General features: G+C 42.7%; 1 protein-coding gene across 3 annotated transcripts in view; it reads right to left on the bottom strand.

Moving 5' to 3' along the window:
- Positions 1-19,842, bottom strand: part of LOC139759543 (proton channel OtopLc-like) — a 92,939-nt gene extending 73,097 nt beyond the window's left edge. For 2 of the 3 annotated variants that reach the window (XM_071681781.1, XM_071681782.1), the window contains exon 1: positions 19,334-19,368. In XM_071681781.1, coding sequence (XP_071537882.1) covers positions 19,334-19,353 — 20 coding nt within the window. In that variant the 5' untranslated portion in view covers positions 19,354-19,368. Of the gene's footprint in view, positions 1-19,333; positions 19,369-19,683 lie in introns of those variants that run through there. The other variant, XM_071681784.1, reaches the window with a different exon arrangement.
- Between the last annotated feature and the right edge of the window lie 2,218 nt (positions 19,843-22,060).

The following is a 22,060-nucleotide window of genomic DNA, read 5'->3' as shown; positions in this document are numbered from 1 at the left end:
TATTGGCACGGGTCGGGTGCGCGCGCGTGTGTGTGCTTGGGGTTCCATTACTGGCACTTTAGTGAGACATCCACGAGTATTTCACAGATCGTAAAAAATAATATTAGGACAAAAGGATGAATCTGACGAAGATTGAAGCTGATAAGTGGAAAGAGAGGAATGAAAGAAAAGAGGAATCTGTAAAAATAAAAAGTTGAAAGGAAGTTTGATGATGACGGAAGAGAAGACAACGAAGAGGAAGAAGAAGAAGAAGAAGAAGAAGAAGAAGATGAAGAAGAAATGAAGAAATCATCGGGTGAGGAAAATAGAAAATAGTTATAGAAGGAAGAAAAAAAAATTGTAGGAGAAAAATTGTACTAAAAATAACATCAACATAGTATAGGAAGGGAAGAGATACGAAACAATATAAGGTCAGGCCAGAAATAACGCTGAACAAACAATAGGAAGAGGAACATTAAGAAGAAACGGAGGGGAACGTGAAAGACCAAATGGCAGAAAAGGGAAGAGACCCCCCCCCCATATGGAACAAAAAAGGGAAAAGAAAACAAAAAACGGAAGAAACACAACCTACTATCCACAAGAAGCCCCCCGCCCCACCAGAGGTGAAGGTCTTTGCGTGCCACCCGCAGGCATTAAGGGAACCTAAGGTCATGACCATCACAGAGACTCCTGGGGGGGTCAGAGGTCACGCAGATCAGTGATATCCCCCTCCCCACCCCCAACACCCCCTCTCCCTCCTCCGCCTCCTCCGTGGGCATCTATACGGGTATAAGACTAGCGATTGCGAAACTCGAGACATAAATAGAAATTGTGGAAGTACGGGGGGAAAAAAAGAAGAAAACGAGGGAAAAACTAAAGGGATGCCTAAACTAGTTAATGAATTACGAACACCTGAGGTTCGAGGGCTGTGGGTAATTTGTAAATGACTTAACATGGGATGAAAAATACGAGTGTTTTAAAAAAAAATGATTGAAGAGTGAGTGGAGGAGAGTGACGGAGTGTATAAGGAAAAGGAAAGTGCGTAAGGTGGATGAGGTGGAGGAGCAAGATCTCCCTAGAAGCCAATATCACTGTTCCATCGTCCGGTGTGTAATGGAAGGGCCGTCACATGACTTGCAACGGGTGTGGCTCATTTGGGGGGGGGCAAAACAGAGGAGGAGGAGGAGGAGGAGGAGGTGAGAGGTGAAGGAAATGAGGAGTGAGGGAGGAAAGGTCAGCTAAAATAGAAGAATGAGGGAGGAAGAAATAATGTAGGTGGGAGAGAGAGAGAGAGAGAGAGAGAGAGAGAGAGAGAGAGAGAGAGAGAGAGAGAGAGAGAGAGAGAGAGAGAGAGAGATGACGAAGAAATACGATAAGATGACACTAAAGCCAAAAATAAGACTGAGACAAGAAGGAAAACAAAGACGGAAATTGTGAGGTGATAGATATGGAGGACAAGAGATGATACAAAGAAACCCAGGAAATTACTGCGAGAAAAAAATGTGCTGATGAGATGGTGAGTTATACGTGTCGAGAGAGAGATGGCAGGGGGGAACACGACCACTGGATACAGAATATGAGACGATGGGTAATTAAAACTCAATATGATATCAGGCAGATTGTGATAGACAAGCGAAACAAGAGACAGAAAAATAAGAGACGATGAGAAACGAGGGAGAACGTGAATATGATAAAAGTCAGATAGAGGGAAACAAGAGACAAGGGAAAGAATGAGAGATGAGAGACGAGGGTGATAAACAGCTAGGGGGAGACAGTGAAAAAAAAAAAAAAGAGTAAATGAGAGGGAGACAGTTCATATGAGATCAGAGATCCGGGGGACGAATGAGAGAAGAGGAGAAAAGAGACGAAAGAAACAGAGGAGCAGAGAACGTCCAATGGAGGACGTGCAACATCTCTCCTTGAACATCGTGTGAATGATGGTGTTTGCTGCACGAAGCCATCCTCCCCAACCCCTCCCCTCCCCGCTTGGTCGGCCTCGAAAACTGACAAGGAAGACCAGAGTAAGTGGGGGGTTGGAGACCCCCCCCCTACCTTCCCCAGCTGTTGGGAGGAGGAGGGGGGGGTGTAAGGGATACGAAGGAGAACAGAGAACATCAATAGAGAAATTAGGCAGAGGATCTGGTTAAGAACGACATAAAGATGGTGAATAGTTAGTTGGGAAATATAGACTTTACGCCTATCGAAAGCCAGCCAGACACCCTCGAGTTATAACCCATCTTTCGAAATAATCTCGAACACCACCAGGACCTCAGGACAATTACATGAAAACACATGTCTCAGGTGTACATCCGGCCCTCGAGGTAATTGTATAAAACAGAACCTACTTATCTAATACGTCCTGAGGATTCTGAAATTTATTATATTTATGTACGCATTTACACACTTATCCATCTGTCTACTGTATAAAATCATATCAATGCTCTTAGTCTAAAAAAAAAAAGAGAAAAAATCCAAGAAACTGCTTGATTAATAGTGCCGGGGAAGGAGACAGAATTCTAAGTGTGACAGAAGAATGTAAACAAGACCAGGAAAATGAGACGCGGGGCTGGTGCTGGAAGACGCCACCAGCGCAGACAAAGAACTGAATGAAACCACCGGATCGCAGCAGGGAGGCTGGGTGGGACGACACGACAGGTAGTGAGGGAGTGGGGTGTTGAGCCGTCGCTTTGTGGGTGACTACGGTAAAAGTAAAGTAGGTACAGTCCACGTATGTGGTCTGATAGCAAACATGGTCTTGGCTTTGTGGCGTGTTTTGATGTAGGATGAGTAGTGCGTGTGTGTGTGTGTGTGTGTGTGTGAAGCATGGAACTGAAAGGTGTGCGTGAAAGAGGCTTTATTTAAGTGTAGGCCATATAACTGTGTGGCTGTGAAAATACACTAACTATTCAGTGTATATATATATATATATATATATATATATATATATATATATATATATATATATATGTGTGTGTGTGTGTGTGTGTGTGTGTGTGTGTAATCTACCACAGTGTAATTCGTTTGAAGTGAAAAAGAATCCAAAATAATAATCATATTCTATTTGAACAAAATTATCCATTTCTCATGAAAAGTAACTCAAGATATATTTTTACAAGTAAACAGACTACCATACACAACGTGTATGTAGCATCATACTTGGGACGCTTAGTGATAAAATCCACAATAATTCCAAAAAAAATCTTACGGCAAAATCGCTGCCCAAAATCATCTGTGTCGTGGGGTTAAAAGATAGGCAGGTCATGCGATTACTGGAAGCTATGCGGTACTAAGGAAGACAAAACCTCCTCAAGCATCCTGCTATCTTGACAGATCTCAAGAATATAAACAAAGCGGGAGCAGCTACCGATTGAGAACCTTATGTGCGGGTACCGGAGAGAGGAAATCTGGTATAAGGTGACATGAAATAAAAAGGAAAAGTCATCCATGTGAGAAAAAAGGAAATGAAAACGGCGGTTTAAACTAAAACTGGTTGAATGGTCTGGAGAAATTGAATAGTTTCCGTTACACGCTGTGGTGTGGGGCCACCATTTTCTAACAAATGGGTACGAGGACCAATTACGTTGCCGGGGAGATGTAAACGAGGTAAAAATTGTTGGTAGTTAAGAGAAGAAGAAGAAAGATGAAGAACGCGACACCCTGCAAGTGTTCACTTTTCCGAGTCGTGCTTCGAGTTCATCCTTTCGTGACCTCCCATTTAACTTGTTCAGCCTCCTAACTGTTAGTATCGATAGAATTCTATTTCTGTTCATATGATATAGCTCTGACAATCTGTTGCTTAAAAAGAAACGCAAGAAATGGGACGACATATAAGACTATACGTGCTTGGATTGGGATCCGAAATGAAACAGTGAGTGTGGTTCGAACAGGATGAATCACGAGGGTTCGTCTGTTGTGTCTCGACTGCCTTCGCGCACCAGCGTGGCCACCACGGCTGCTCCCGAGACCTCAACACCTTTACAACTTTCCGGCAACATAAAGCTAATCGTAAAATATGTGTGGCCAAGGTGTTATGCCCGTCTCGTTCTGAGACAGCTCTTCTCTCTCTCTCTCTCTCTCTCTCTCTCTCTCTCTCTCTCTCTCTCTCTCTCTCTCTCTCTCATCTTTATGAATATATCATTTACGAATATCTTTATCAATATATCGTTTTCTTATCAGATGTATGTTATTCTTTAATTTTCTAATTACCAACACCTATGGGTAATCAAAAAAGCATATGAAAGTTACGTTGAACACAAGAAGTAAATTATGCGCAACTGCTGTTAAAGATTCGCAAGGCCTCAGCCTGGTAGTGGAGAGAATGGCCTACCTTTTCTATTCTTCCAACAAAATTTACATCTTGTTAAAGGACTCGTCATGGCCGGGGCTTGCACAGGCCCTCCGTTTTCTACCGACCCCGATCTCTGGATAAACGAGTCTTACTGAACGCTCTGTATGATTTGACTAAATGGCTGATTGAAGATCTTTTGTGATTTAGGCTTATTAAAAGCCAGGGTTATTGATCCATCAAATCATTACCTCCAATAGAAAACCTTGAACACTCTCAGGTATCCAAGATAATTCTAAGGCTAAATTATACTTTGACTTCTTGAAATTGATAGTCGAAAATCATTCCCTTGAAGACGGTTATTTAAGAAAGCTACTGAGGATATACCTCTAAACACATCACATGAATGAAAATTATATGCATTATTGCAGGAATACTGATATCAAAACTTGCAGCAGATCAGTTGACGTCAATTTTTTTTTCTTAAACAAAAGTTATCTTTGACTTTTGGAGAATCAATGTAACACTGAACAAATAAAACAGGGAAGCTGTGGCCTTACCTAAACAGAAAGCCAGCCAAGTAAGGTACACGGCTGACAACTGTGAAGTTGTTTAGTGCAACTAATGACAAACACACGCACAAAAAAAAGGGGGACGAAAAATGAAGCGATGCGTAGAATTTAACTTTTTTTTTCTCTCTCTAAAGGTCAAACTAAAATGGACTTCTCTCACTGACAGCTCATTTACTACTGGACAGAAAAGAGGAAGATAGTGCCACCGAAAAAGGTCTGAGGTGATTCTGTTGGATGCCCACACCGCGAAGACAAGACGATAATCTAAAACTTTAAAGTTCTGAGGTCCAGAGTCACTCTGTAGCGACAAAATAGAAATCAAAAGGACGGGGACGGAATTTCATAGCCCAGGATCCTCTCATCTAATAACAGATGATAGGGGCTGTGCATCAGTGCTTGTTGTACGTGTGTTCATAAGAACAGCAGTGATAAAGCAACAGGGGCTATGTAACAGTGCTTGTTGTACGTGTGTTCATAAGAACAGCAGAGATAAAGCAACAGGGGCTATGTAACAGTGCTTGTTGTAAGTGTGTTCATAAGAACAGCAGAGATAAAGCAACACCGAGCACGACGGCACGACCCATGAGCACGACTGTACGACTCCTGAGAACGATGGTACGACTCGACCACGACTCGATGACCCTTTTGGATGAAGACTGAACCATCATACTCAAGGGTATGACCTATGGTAAAACTGTACATCATTATTCTCTAGGGTCGCGGGGTAGCGCCAGGAATGGATGAAGGCAAGCAAGTATGAATGTGTCCATGTGTATATATATATGTATATCAGTATGTATACGTGCGTGTATGGGCGTTATGTATATATATATATATATATATATATATATATATATATATATATATATATATATATATATATATATATATACCGTAAATAATGCCGCTCTTGAAACAAGTACCAGAAATTGCGGACATAACAACCCTCTGTTGTCGAGAGTTAAGACATGCAGAAGCAAAACTAACTTCACTTTCACAGCTGGAACCAGAGTATCAGAAACAGGCACAGGACCTCTTGGCAAAGCAGTGAAGGTCGCCTGGTAAACCCCTTTTTTTTGCATAATTCGTCCAGCACATCAACGCCATCTGCATAAAGCGTTGTTTTGGTCGACACCCGGACCTCCTCACAGTCCCTTCGCCATGATCATCCTGATACTCAAAAGAGACGAAGTCATCACGCTTACCCTCACTCCCTCTCACAATTCTCACAGCAGTTTGTCGATAAAGGACTTAAGAATGAGGATAGAATACGACTTGAGTACAGAAACTGAAAGTGAACAATCACTGTATATAAATGATAAGATTTGGGAAATATTTGATAAAGAGAATGGAAAGGGAGTTTAGAGGAAATATATATATATATATATATATATATATATATATATATATATATATATATATATATATATATATATATATATATCCTAGGATTAAAAAGGATACAAGCCAACAGGAGAAATAAGGATTAACTTTACAGAAAATGGGATACGTGAGCATGTCCTACTTTCCAAACAGCTTTAACACTCCCTTCTAACCAGGTCATTAGCTTCATGGAAATTATAATGCACATTACCTTTTTTTAATCTAGCTTATCCAACAAATGAGATATCAAACTAAGAACGATAGTTAAGAATTGTACCTAAAAACACGAAAGGATTGAGGCTGCAAATGTCTAATCACTCGAATCCCTGAAATCCTCGAGGGATAAAATCCTAACCACAAAAATATGATAAAAAATATTTCCGCACAAAGAAAGACGTCCGCCGGAACTTGACCAGACACACGCAAAAAGATCCGAAAGTGTTCGATTACTCACCATCTGGCCTCCAGCAGCGACCCTGGCGGTACTTGGCCAACAGAGAATAATCTCCTTTTCCCTTACGGATCTGATGGCTTTACTTTGGCTATCATACCCCAGGCCGTGCGCATGATGACACTGCCGAGAACCGCCTTCAGTCACTAACCCAAAACTGTACTTATAGATTCTAATATTACCTTTCAGTAGCTATGGCGAAATATGTACAAGTTGCTGGAGACATTACGCGTATAAGTTGCTGGAGGGATGATTTATCTATACTGCATATCCGCCTCTCTCTCTCTCTCTCTCTCTCTCTCTCTCTCTCTCTCTCTCTCTCTCTCTCTCTCTCTCTCTCTCATTTACCTCCTGCTTAGAGATACACAAGTGTTTTAAGGATCGTCCTTTCCCTGTGTTCCACGAATCATGCAAATGAGTCTTGTTTAGATATCTTTTTTCCTACTTTCTCAACGACTGTGAAAAGTGGCTTGACTGCTTTGGTACGGGTGGTCATTTCTCTTCTTCGTCACGACTGATCCTCAACTACCCGTTTGAAAACACTTGTGAACCAACCCTCACGTTTCTGTTTTTCCATACTTCCCTTCAACCTCCAGTTCTGGCAGAGGGAACTAACACCCTGCTGGAGGGCGAGTGTCTCTACCCACCCATCCTCCCTGGGGACGAGAGTCACCACCAGTGGCTTCAAGACATAGTCAATTTCTGCAGGGGTAGGAGTGAGGCACACGAGTCGTGCACTTAGGAACCTGTGGTTACTGTGGTTGTGGTACACCATCACGAGCGTAAACCAAAGATTACCCATCCTCCCTCCACACACACACCCGACACTGTGAGACTTTGGACTCATGGGCCACTGTGCTACTATTAGCGGTCATGAGTTCCTAGCCTAGTTAGTGTACCAGCTTAGTACTAAACCAGCCTATCAAGCTGAGACCTTATGATCGTTAAACAATTTAGGATAGCGTCGAGCGAGGGTCGGACAAGTGGAGTGGGCTTTTTCAGAAAGTGTGAAACGTCTGTGAGGCGTTGAACACGGTGATGAAAGGCCCAAGATATACTCCACCCCTCACCACACTTCCATGGCCAACTGGCATGGGAGATAAGGCGAGGGACGTCTACCAGAATGGGGAAGGAGGATACGAAGAGTAATACTGGAGGGGAAAGAAAGGGACGAAGAGTATAGGGGGATTAGTGAGAAGGATGAGAGTAAACACTGGGAGTTAAATAAATGGACGAAGAGTATTTTAGGAAGGGGATATCTGGAGGAAGGTACAAGAAGCTGACACACCTGATAAAGGAAGAAGAAAGAGTAATGAATTAACATGAAATTTGTGCGGAGGATAGGTGGAGAAGGAAACATAAGGGGTTCATTAAAGTGCGTACAGAGTGAAACCTGCTTCACGGTCCGGTACAAGGAGTTAGCGGAGGTCACACGAGGCAGGAACAATGGTAATCATTCATTACACAATAAGATATACACATATGAATATATGAAAAGAGGAGGGCGTAAAGGAAACAGTCTTAGGTAGAATACGCGGCGGAGAATAACAAGAACGTTCATCGTAGGACTTTTGAAGATGAACTAAAGAACAAGATATGATGCTCCACACATGACAGGAAACGTCGACACTCACAGTAATTTCATTATGAGCCGTAAAACCAACCATAAAGCTCAGCTCAGAGAAACGAGACTAATGGCAACACTAATTATATTCAATAACAGTAAAGATGGCGGTGCCATTTAGGTAAGTCATATTTCAATTTCAAGGTGAACGGGCTAAGAAGAAGCTGGAGCTGTGGGTGGCATGTGTGCGGAGGGAACAGCGGAGGCGGGGTAATGGGCGTGTTGAGGCATGGAGGCTTTTCACCTGGTGGAGATTGTGACAATGGAGGGGTTCTAACCCGTTTTGGAATGCGGTCCGGTAGGTATACATAAGCCACCCCTTTGGGCAGCATTATACTGTGTGTATATGGGTAGGTTTTCTGGGGGTGGGGGCCTCTTACTGTGTCAATATGAAACCATGCAGGCTTCGTGGAGTGTCAAGTAATGCTTTGGGTTCTTCGTGCTTATGATAACATGCAAAATATAGAGGTATTTATTCATCTAGTTCGTTTTGTTTCAAAGATTCGTTTGAGTTGAACCATTGGTACAGCGTCATTCCCTCGTATGATGATCATGTAATTATCTATCAATTTTAAAATGAAAATCTTTTATTTGTCACTTCATTAAATCTTAGTCTAGCCCTGACCGTTTCCAAATGAGCAACTTGTCCTCAGTATTTAATTACAAGGTTGGTTGGTTGGCTGACTGACTGGTTGGCTGGTTGGGCTTTAGGCCTATCAACTGCCAGGGGGTCATTAAGACCGTCACCCTAAGTTACATCAACCAACCGAAAAAAAAATATTTATAACACCTCCTTCAAGTGTTAAAGATAATGCTAAGACCACATACACTCTTACTATGGATGTATCCCATGTCTAATTATAAGAAATAAAAGAAAATGTTATCAAGTACGAGTGAACTGAGGACTTCACATGTGGAACATGAATTGTTCTTTTAATGAGAATCCTCTAACATTTAACCCAAAGCATAAAAGGATCCTAACTGTCCGAGATTATGAGGGTCGGGTACTAAACTCGCGGCCCATCTCAGCAAGGGGTCGTTATGGGTAGGAACAACCCACTCACCAGGGCTGCTGGAAGGTAATTGTTTATCCAGACTCAATACGCGGAAGACTTGAAGAGAAATGTAGCGAGAGAGGGGGAAAAAAAAAATCAGTATTTAGCGCTTTCACTTCTATGATATTAGCAATGCTGTGCTGAAACACTGTGTTCTTGCATCTTAAATCATTCCGAATCAAAAATTTCTCAGGAGTTTATAATCTGAAATGATATCAAGCATCAGGGAGATTTATTCTTATATATTTACTTTGTTTATTGTACTAATTTCTTTATTTACTCTTGATTTACATATCAAGCTTGCATCAGGGAGATTTATTCTTATATATTTACTGTCATTTTATTGTACCAATGTCTTTATTTACTCTTGACTTACGTATTTTTGATGTTCTTATCTTTAATGGCTTTATAAATCTGACCAGTAAACTCAGAAAAATACAAACGAGTCCCTTGGATCACCTGAGGCACAGTTACGTATGCAAATTAGTCAAGATACATATGCAACGCCATGGCAAGTTTCTAAAAAAAATTATCAAGATTCGTCTGTTCCTGGCGCTACCTCACTGACGTGGGAAACGGCTAAAAGGAAAAAAAAAAAAGAAATCTGACACTTGAAGATAATTTTCAGGTCGTCCATCAAACTGAATAATGCAGGGCTGTTGCAAAGGTCATTTAACCATTTGAAACGACAGTAACTACGCTGCTATATGACCCGACTCCTCCTGCCCTATAAGGTCAGTGTTACAACACTCAGCCGACGCTAGACACACTTAGATGTCGGCGAGCGCAAAAAGTTGCCGTCTCCCACCCACTCAACACCGCCACTTTCTCCTCCTTAGGACTGGCGGACTACGAGACCACACCCTTGGCTCAGTCGATGAAAACGTTTCCAAACTGGCCATAACTATGAGGTGATCAAGCTGAGACTGACACCATACAGTCATCTTGGTCACAACCAACTTCTCTCTCTCTCTCTCTCTCTCTCTCTCTCTCTCTCTCTCTCTCTCTCTCTCTGTTGCTCTTCCTGTATCTATATGTTTATGAAAACATACAGATACCCTGACAGAATGCCTTTTTTTTTACGTTATGAAATTCATTAATTAATTCACAATTGATATTTACGAAACATTTAATGTGAAATTCATCGAATTTCTTCTGAAGTACAAAGAATTCTTGAGGCTTTGTATGATTTGAAGAATATTTTCACTTCAGCGTGGTATTCAAACCGTAAATATAATGCATAACGTCACGATATCGTGTTTTTAAGGATATCTAAGCTAACCTAACTAAAACCTAACTAGTTTAACCCTAACTCACACTAGCCAATGAAGTCGTTTTGTTGAGCTAGCCTAACATTAACTTAATCCTTTAACTCATATTTTTTTTTCCTAACGTAATTCAAGGTAACCAAATTTGACCTCTTCCCCTCAACTATCCAGAATGAATCAGTAGCATTACTGTAATGTTAACAACATTGTGGCGAAAGGTTGCTGGTCACTCCTAGCGAAAGGTTGCTGCTGGTCACTCCTAGCGACACATGACCTGCTGCTGCTAGTTTTGAAGAACTATCACTGACACAGTTTCTCATCGCAGGCAAAAAAAGTCGTAACCTGAGAATTTAGTGAGCATTAATGCCACGTTAATCACTCGTCTGACCTTAAGGATTCACTAAAATAGAACAAATCTTGCCCAAGGAAATAAAGTTCAACAATGGTTGGGAAAACGAAAAGACAATTGGTTGATAATGCAGGAGACATAAGCGTTAAACAATAAAGAAACCAATACACTAAACCAATAGAAAAAAATGATATCCAAGAAGCAGACCACAAAATTATAAAAATTCGAAAAAAATATCAAATCTTTTTTTTTTTTAGTTACGTATTGCCATGATGATATGCACCAAGGGTACAATTCATGTACTGTTCTTATCTTTTCTTACACTCCACATACCCTGCTTATTAGCGATATTTGCCTGTAATTAAGCCCGTTTTCTCTTTCGACTTTCTTAAAAAATAGGCGTTCCGTTCCCTTTTGGGCCAACCTAGCTGTAGACTCGAGAGTGCGCGCTACAGGACTGTGACACATCGATCACGAGAGTGGCACAGAGGGAGGACCATACCAAGTGCTGCCATGCTCGAGGAAAATACCTGTTGATGTCAGTATTGCTCATGCTGGGAACGCTGCTGATAATGGCGACCGTGACGCTTAAGGAAATGTATATGCACAGGCAATTGGTGGAAAAAAAAAAAAATACACTGGTTGGGGGTAAAATCATGGCTGCTGAATTAGATGAAATTATCCATAAAAGAATATAAACAAAAACAGGACGGGAAATAAGTGAGAATACGACAAGAAATTGGACTGAAGAACAGGATGAATTAAATAAACTAAAGAACAGTACAGTTACCCCTTAAAAAACTACACCTATATAATCCAAATAAGTTGACACAGAAAAAAAAACTTTTAGAAGATTGAACATGACCAGAGTGAAACTGCCTGAATAAAACATCAAGTCAGAATGTTGACTTTAGTGGAGGAAGGAGAGGGAGAGGCAGGATAGCCCAAGCCTGAGATAACAGAGGGGTACATTCAACGGATGTGGATCCGTGGGGTCTTTAACATTCATGCACACACACACACACACACACACACACACACACACACACACACACACACACACATTTTCCATGAGCGAAAGTGGAGCGCTGAATACATACGGCGGGTTGAGGGTTAGAAACTTTGTTTCACGTCCCCCTCGACCCGTCTGGTTTTTACTCGAATGTTTGATCAGGATAAACAGAAGTTCAAATGAATCACATGAACGGGTGTCGGGGGTGGGCAGGGGATACTCGTGCTAGTTTCCACGAGAGAAAATTGCAACACGGGTGAAAATGAGGACGGCCCGGCCGAGGGAGAACACAGGTGAAGGACAAGAACTTGCGGGGGGAGGACACAACGTGCTGCCAAAGATACACACCTGGAGGGCAAGAACAGGGAAGGCGTGGGATGACACTGTGCGCAAACGGTGGGCAAAACAGACGTGGACGCTGTGGCTGCAGACTCTTGACAGCTTGGGGACCAGGAAGTGAGGGACGAGTTTGCCGAAAGAGCACACAGGTGGAGGGACAAGAAACTGTGTGAACGCGCCATGCCTGAGAGATAAGCACTGAGGAAAGAGAAAAGACTGTCTGCTGGGTACGGACCTCGGGCGCCAGCAGGTAACGCCTCCTCATGGAACATATACACCAGGTTCTAGGGCATAAACTTGAGGCATTTAAGGGTGATACAAGACAAGAGTTCTGATGGACATGCCAAATTGGAAGGGGAGATGATAGGAGGAGTGGTAGATGAAGGGAGTGTTGCGTGGTCTCGTAAGATGGGGTGGGAGGTGAAGGGCAGGAGTGTACCATGGGGGTTTGCTGCCTGGGAGAGAATGGGAGGTGATTAGCGTAGCTGAGGAAGCCATGGCAGCCAAGAACGTTATGCAAATTAGATACAAATGAGATCCAACTCAGAGAGAGAGAGAGAGAGAGAGAGAGAGAGAGAGAGAGAGAGAGAGAGAGAGAGAGAGAGAGAGAGAGACTAATTACCACTATCAAGCAGAGACGAGAAGCGAAGCATAAATGGCACGTGAAAAAAAAAAAGAGATGAATAAGTGAGGCGATGATAACTGAAGCAGAAATGATAAGTGAACCAAAGCTGACAAGTGAAGCAGAGATGATGAGTGAGGTAGAGATGACAAGTGACGAAAGACAACACGTAAATGAGACAGTAAATAAGGCAGACGTAACAACTAGAATACAACAAACAAGTAAACGAGAACTAACTAACGCAATAGCTGATAAATCAAGCAAAACGAACAAAATGAAACTCATGAAACAAATAAACAAACACAACACACGACTGTAGCGTGCACCAAACGAAGCAGGTCTAACAAATGAAACAGCCGACATTCGAATCGAGTTTCAAGTGAAATGGTGTCTACGAGTGAGGGCGTACTGACGCTGTGATGAAACAAGACCTAATCCCACAGTAGGAAGCAGGTGTAACCTACCTACACACGTGAGCCTTGTTTCTCAACACTGACGTACTTTTTTTGTGGCCTGACACGGGTGTTAGGACCCTGCTCAGAAGGCAAGGCCAGGTGTACACGAGGCGACATACTCAAGAAGGTCAGGTGTGCGAGGAAGACCTTTCGAAGGTTCCCCTTGGTTGATTCCACGTAGAAACACAGAACTCGGGTGTTCGGTGTACGACGAATGGCGGCTATACGGAAGGCAGAAAGGGTATAGGGTTCAGGTATACGTGGGGACGTGCGTATAGCATTTAGATATAAAGAGGCTATGTGTATAGGGTAAGGTTGTACGAGGGGGCGGGGGGTTCAGGTGTTCGAAGCGTACAAAGGCTCGCTACTCCATCCCAGAGAAAACGTACATATGTTAATATTTCGTGTGTTTGCAGTTCGCTGTTAGCTTCACTGGTTTCATCCACAGTTGGCTGTTAACTCGATTCCTCCATCATATAAGACGTAGCCCAACAACAGACTTAATATTCCATGTTAAGAGACTACATTTTTCATGTCCGTTTTCCTCAAACCGAAGGAAAAACCTAATATTTGGAAGGGGGATTAAAGTACTAGACCGAGTATATACGGGGGATCTGGTCTTCTACGTGTGTAGAAGGTCTGCTGGGCGGAAGTAGCCAAGGGAGCGAGAGGGCAAGTTTTAGGGCTCCGGGTCTCAGGGGCGCCCTACAAACCCTGTGAAAGGTGACTTTTTTACGTCATAACCCCAGCTTCCGGGGGCTCCTTGTTCCTATAAACCTAAACTACGGGTAGGCGTTCATATTGTAGTGGTGGTACATTTTAGGGAATTATCAAAATGAATTGTCTTTTTTTTCACTCACGTTCTCTTTAGGTGAAAAGTTACGAACCACAGAGTTTGATATGAACACGCGCGTGTAAATGTGTGTATTTGTATATACATATATACGTTTGTCTGTGTGTTTTAATGTATACGCAAACATATAATTATGTCATCATATAATATATATATATATATAAATATATATATATATATATATATATATATATATATATATATATATATATATATATATACTCCGTCCTTATCACAGGGAAATGAAACACAATAAGTTCCCAAGTGCATTTTCGTGTAATGATCACATCATTCGTTGTATATCAAGTGACTGTTATATTTCTTTCCTGTATCTCTCCTGATGATGTAATCATTACACCAAAGTGCACTTGGGAACTTACTGTGTTTCATTTATCTGTGGTAAGCGGTGAGTGCCAGCTAATCTTGCTCTATAAGATTATATCTTCCACTTATATCTCATAAAATTATAACTCGTAAGCTGCTCTCAATGTGTAACAGTGTGCTTCGTGTCAAGAAGGTCTTCCTCAGCAACGTCTATCTCAAGACCTCTCATCGTCCGCTGGTGGAAAGCCTCCCTCTCCAACACCCGAACTTATCCCCTCCACCACCCACCATCCCCCCCCAACACATCGGGAAACCAGTAGGACAAATCAAGAAACCGTCGACTCGATACCATTTAATACCATGCGCAGTGGGGCTCCTGGAGCGATACGTGGCTCGTTAATCCAGAACAAAAGGCGAGCTCGAGGTCGTAAAAGGAACTTAACACGGGATCTAATCCTCTTGCTTCATCTGACGCCCGCGAGATGGAAAAAAGATAATGTTATCCACCATCATTTTCTTTTACTGCCAGTGCAGAAGCAGTGATGGCATCATTCACAGCAGCAGAGGAGGAAGCCATATGCGTCTAGGGCTGTGCCAAGAGGCTACGCGCTCACCTGGACTTTACAACCCCCCTTAGTTCGGCGAAGGAGGAAAACCTTCCTCTGTACAAAGTGTTATTAGTGTTCCAACACGGGGCACTTCCCTCCCTCTCTCCGCAACAATGGCTGGACAACCACCACACCTTCCTCACAAGGCGAGATTTACTCAAAGTCTCCTGACTTTCCTCCTCCTCCTCCTCCTCCTCCTCCTCCCCCCTCCCCAGCTTGATACGATCAGAAACATTTTATGTTCGATTTTGTGGGGATGCGATGGTTCTCCAGCCAACGGGTGGCCCGTCGAGTTAAGGAAAGCCACGATCGCATCAAAATAAAAAGAAACCAACGTACGGTACAAACACATTATCTTAATGGCCACCGGTTGATGAACAGCCCCAGCACGAAATACTAGACATTGGAGCTCTGATAAAAAGGAGTTCAGTTAATGAGACTTGTTACTGCTCAGTTCCTGTGTGCGTGTGTGTGTGTGGTGGTGGTGGTGGAAGGTCAGGGTTAGGATCGTACATACGACCTTTCATGACGCTAGCAGTGCTGTTGCAACATCTGTGTCCAAGCAAATCTTGACGAATTTCAGTTTTTTTTTTTCTTTTTTCCTTTTTTGAAAATGTAATTATGAAGTTAGGGGTAAACTATGTTCTGCGATGGGTTCATAGATAAACTGTCTCATGCGTAGGTCAGGGGACGAAACTGCCAAATGAAACTTTACCCATCAACTTTCAGTAGCATCAAATGTACTAGAAACTATAATATTCAAACTAGGTAGTCATCAGGAATACATATAATCTAGATATCTCATTCTAAATGAAGGGCTAGTTGGTGTTCTCGATCGCATGTAATATATATATATATATATATATATATATATATATATATATATATATATATATATATATATATATATATATATAAAGGTGATTTCAATGCAGCGATGGTAAGGAACATACATAAGCACCGGAATGTATTGGACAACTGAAGGTCTTCATTTTTCTAAGTGACAGTCAAAGCTTTGTGACCCAGGGCTGTGGAAAGGCCTAAAGCTAATCCGAATGTCTTCTCATACTAACATTTTAGAAACTGAATCAGCTATGATTATATCGCAATCTTAAACTCCACCATCGTGCTCAAAATGATCACAGTGGCAAACTTTCTTACCAGTTCTGTAAATCATGGAAACCAATGTCGTACCATGTGTTTGACTGCTCACATCCAAAACCATTAAGTATGTCCTAAGTGGCTTGACCGATTAAAATTTTACGGTAAAATCCCTAAGGTATTAAACTATGTTAACAACAACAAGGCCAGCCAGTCTGACTCTTACTGACGTATCTTTAAAGTTTGTCGTCTGAGAAATGATAAAAAGTAATTGATCAATTCAGCATCAATAATTACATGTTGATCTACTTACACCGAGGATGAACTTTACCATTTGAGGTCTAAGTGAATTCGATTACCTAAGGTAACGAATATAGACACATCAGTGAGATGGTGGGTGGGTGGTGTCCTTGTACCATGCCTTGTGTGATCAATATGCGAGATTAATTTTTTTCATCGCAAGTCTTTTCTCTTTTAATGTTAAGAAACGCTAAGTGGAGAAATCATTCTTGTTTCTGTGAATGCTCGAGGGATGGGTTAACGTCCGAGGTTAAATATAGCTTTGCTGTATAATGCACTACGTCATCAGAATGATTTAACAGGTTAAGTCCCATTGCGTCATGCATCAGTTTACAAAGCTGTCTCTTCCTCTTCTTTTGTGTACAATGGAAGTAAATTATTGTCATTATGCTACGTTAAAAAAAAAATCGCACAGCTGACAACTGAATTAACAGAAATTTGTGACGCGTTCAGTGCTGATGGCTTTATATATGTCGGGTACTTGACGGCAGTGCAAAAAGAAACACCATTATCATCCATCATACAAAATGACATAAATGATTATGTTGTCAGTTCATGAACACCAGACTGAAGCTACTGATGTGCCTCCTGTTTATCTGCAGTTTATACAATGTTTTTTTTTCCAGTTAGATTTCGTATTCTTTGCATTACAAGTCTCTTATTTGACTCTCTGTGAAGAATTCAAATGTCACTGGTGTCTTGTGCAATAGCAAAATGCACAGCAGAACCCTGGCATCCTAGTGGTGTTTTGAAATACGTGTCTTCCTTCAACGTTATTTTTCCAGTGCGATTTTCCACTATCTCTGATGGTGTCCTTCCACTGTTTCCAGGTAATGGATATCGCCTCCCCGCCCGCGCCCCCTTTTTCTTTTTATCCCTGAAAGATGGACGTTGGCAGTGGCTTGGGAAAGCAAGGACATCTCGAGAGTGAAGGGTGTTGGAGATTAGGGGGGGGGGGGAGAGAATGGAGGGTGAGGCACCCTGGGTGGGGCTGGCCGTTGCGGGGGTGATATAATTGTTGCCATACAGCCAAGTGTTGAGTTGCCAGCTACAGTATATCTGCCGACGCTCTCTACATTTCCTAAAAGAAAAAAAATCTACTCTACTTTCACCCTTTAAATCTACTGCTTCTACTACCAGTTGTTACAGTTTTTTTTATCCTTAGGCCTCAGGCTGCAAATGCTGTTTCTTGCCCTCTGTGTCAGCTTTCCTTCCAACCTTTGGTACACAGCTACACACAGTCACCCCCTCGCTAGTGTCCCCTACCTTCTTAAGTTACAGCGAGTACACTTTAATGGTCCTTCGTCAACCATCGTTTCCTCTAAACAAGCATGCGTTCACTTAATGAGACTTTCTATGTTAGACGAACAGTAACATATCAACAGAAGGGAGTGTTCAATGATTTATTCCAGAAGATGACAATTATGGGAAAGCAAATACCTTAATAGTTCTTCCAACGGCAAGAAAAGAATATGCATTATCTACTAGCTCTCTCAAAACAACCTTCTCTCTATCACTTTTTTCTTCTATTCCAGTAACACATGACCTTTGACCCTAACAAACATAATTACACATTAAGAAGTCCATTTTTATCTATCTTTTTTCCTTATCCTATCGGAGAAACTTGACTCAATCGTCTGATCTTATAATTTTTTTTTTCACTTCACCGCAAAAAGCAGCCTCTCTCTAATTACAATAAACCTTCATACAATAACTAATGCATGGCCAGATTTACCGATTCACACACGGTCCGTAAAAATCTTAGCTATGAAATCAAAATACCTGGGAGGATAGTTTGACGCAGGGGCACCTGTTCCGTGCACTACATCGACGTATGCAACACAAAAACAATCCTTCGAGTAGAGCAGGACGTCACCAGAGAGACACCAACACCATAACAAAAGCCGTACAACAGGCAAATATAAAAATGGGAGCCTCTCGCTGCGGGCTCCTGGCAGTGACAACACCGGCACTACACACGGAGTGGGGTCCTCCGAAATACCCAAGGGCGGTATTGGCCTTCCCTTCATGGTCCGCGCTCACCCGCGGGTCCGCGGTCGTGACTTCCTCACTCCCGGACCCTTCCTCCTTCCCATGCGGACCCACTTGATCATTTGGAGTACCCACATCAAGATACTTCACATTTGATAAAGGAAATGACGCATGATTTCTCCATCTTTACCGAGAGTAGGGTCATTCTTTTCGTAGACTGACTGCAAATGCGTCTTTTCACATAATAGGAAGGCAAAGGCATTTGGTTATACTAGCAGATGATGTTGACAGATGTAAAAACTTGGCTCTGAGTTACAGGTATTTCGCACATTATCTTTTTTTTTTCCACAACAAAGAACGATTGTACCCTGAACAGTCTTCGTACACTGGTCCAAATGGACGTTTGTTTATTCCACTGCAAGTACATTGGTTTGTTTTTGTTTTCAGGAATGCTGGATCCAGTTCACGCACAGTTCTCATAGACGGGCACTTCTTGATCCTTTTTTTTTGATGTTCACTAGCACAAATGTCATGAGAACTTGACACTTTTCATTCACAGATCCACAGAGGGGGGCGGGCAATGAGCACATAGTAGAGGGTTCCTGAGCACTCGAGATGGGTGGTAGGGTCACGCCTGAGACATAAGGAAACCCGGCGGTGTTAGTGTCGGGTCTTGGATCACCCCTCGGGTGGGGTTAAGTTGCCCTGCCGGTCTGTTGTTGTGGTGGTGGCGATGATGGCGGCGGGGGGGAAAATCTTACCTGTTAGGATGGAGATACATGATGGCTGGGTGAGGTCCGAGCAGCCACCAGGTTAACACTGACTATACTACCCGACAAAACCTGCCGCTGCCGCCCACAACTCCGTAACCTCGGCGGAAGGACGCCCTAGAAGCACGTCGGAAGCCATATGACCCAAGGTGACCCACCCCAACTCCGCCCATAGCCTCTACGGAACCATTGCCACGCCCTGATGACCTTCCTACTCTTTTCAAAGACAGACGGACTTAAAAGATAGAAAGAAAAAGGAAAAGAAAACAAGGGGACAGGGTAGTTCAAGCGATCGCAAGCTACTCTCCCGCGAAGAACATCGTCAAGTTAAAGATACTTACGTAGTCACGGGCACAGAGTTGGAGTGCACCATTGTACTTCCGCCCGGCCCGTTGTTACAGACCACACTGACGACCGCAGGACTCTCTCATCTGTTCCTGACATTTTGAGGCGGACTCTCTTTTTTTTTTCCTCTCTCTCTCTCTTCTCCGTGTCACACATTCGACTCCCTGCGAAATTCGACCTGGCATTGCAAAAACTGGGCGAGGAACATGATAGTTCAAGACGAGAGACGCTTCAGGGGGTGACATAAAGGGTTCTTGAAGGGGGATAGACAATCCACCTCAGCACCTCACTACAGGTGCTTAACAAAAAGGGGGCCTAGAATAATTTCAGCTCGAAATACCTCGGCTGGTCAAGAGAAGGACGCCACTCCTGACCCCTCCTCCTTGCGCCACTCTCCTGACCTGGTACCCGGCCACTATGCTACTAACTCCTCCCCTCCCCCCCATCCCACCCCCTCCTCGTAGCCAGCCGATCACCACCACCATCCCCATCACCATCCCCCTCCTCCAAACCTCACTCTCTTCTCATCCCCTTCCCCCCACAACCTACATCTTTTTAGCCACCCTAGCCTTACCGCTCTCATCCATAGCGATCGTTCGCTATGCTCATGTTCAAACGATTTCATATATGAATCTATAGAACAGACTGTCCGGGTCCTTATGAACAACACACACACACAAACACACACACACATACACACATACACACACACACACACACACACACACACACACACAAACTCTCACTGCGATTCCTGTTCCTCGCTCCGCCCTCATAAGGGAAAGTGGGCGTGACCTACCACATCAGACTTCCCCACCAGAAACTCTCGTAAGACTCTCCTGCAGCCAAACTCTACGTACGTACGTACCGTGGCTCCGATACGCAAAAGTTTGCTAATGATACGAGAGAAAAACAAGAACTTGGACATAAAAGGTCGAGGGAGAGTGTGTGCAGTGAAGGCCAGGTCGAGGTTGAAAGGGCACCGGATTACATGATTTTCCCCACCCCCACTGACGGTACCCCAGAAATACTTCCAAATACTCCAAGGAGGACATCCAAATACTCCATGGAGGACATCCAAATACTCTAAGAAGGACTTCCAAATACTCCAAGGAGGACATCCAAATACTCCAAGAAGGACTTCCAAATACTCCAAGGAGGACATCCAAATACTCCAAGGAGGACATCCAAATACTCCAAGAAGTACATCCAAATATTCAAGGAGGACTTCCAAATACTCCAAGGACATCCAAATACTCCAAGAAGTATATACAAACGTTGATGATCAAAAGAGATACCAAATTTTCGAGTGAACTCCTTAACACTCCAGCTATCTATACATTCTTCTAATATCCAAGATGATTTCCATGACTGAGCAAATACCATCAAATCATCGAAGTCAAGAAAAACCATATATCAAGAATGACAAACTTCGAGTACGTAGCTCCCTACGCTCGAACGTGGAGATGCATAGGGACCATCGTGCATGACTAACCAACCATATGTACTCAACAAACAACCAAACACCACATGTGCACCAGCTTGTAAACATCAGACAGAATGTTTAGCAAGACATCAACTAAAGGTGAAGAACGCTAACACGTTTGCTGAACACATGGTTGCGCCGTGCCACAGAATAGCATCAGCTGACTTTTTTTTTTTTGTCATTCTTGATAATCATGTGGTCAGATATCACGCCCACGTGAGGGTATGTCAATATTTTTTTTTTCCTACAACACATCAGACGATGTTGAGAATGCACATGACAGACGGGGATACGCTTTAAGGTGACCTGAACCAATAACTCCCGATAAACCAAGTTGTTTAACCGAGTCACTGGCATCTTCAAGACCAGATGACACATGGAGAAGCAGAGTAACGAGAGAAACATTGAGCCCCTGAACAGATAAGTAAACCTAGCCATATACGGTACAGCTTTATCGAGGGGATGTGCATACATATATTTTTTTCTTTTCCATCTTTGTCGAGGATGATCTGATCAATCTGAAGAATATCTTTAGAGAGGTATACCTCCATCTGTACGAGTTCGATGATGGCTCAATATCATACCTCCATCGATGATGGCTCAATATCATACCTCCATCGATGATGGCTCAATATCATACCTCCATCGATGATGGCTCAATATTATACCTCCATCGATGATGGCTCAATATTATACCTCCATCGATGATGGATCAATATCATACCTCCATCGATGATGGCTCAATATCATACCTCCATCGATGATGGCTCAATATCATACCTCCATCGATGATGGCTCAATATCATACCTCCATCGATGATGGCTCAATACTGGAGCATTCTGCTTCTACTGTATCATGTCTCCTTTGTGGACAGGTTAGAGATTCA

The sequence above is a fragment of the Panulirus ornatus genome, chromosome 33 (genome assembly GCF_036320965.1).
Source record: "Panulirus ornatus isolate Po-2019 chromosome 33, ASM3632096v1, whole genome shotgun sequence".
Taxonomy (NCBI): domain Eukaryota; kingdom Metazoa; phylum Arthropoda; class Malacostraca; order Decapoda; family Palinuridae; genus Panulirus; species Panulirus ornatus.
Note: the sequence above shows the minus strand (reverse complement) of the source record. Positions and strands in the feature narration are given on the sequence as shown.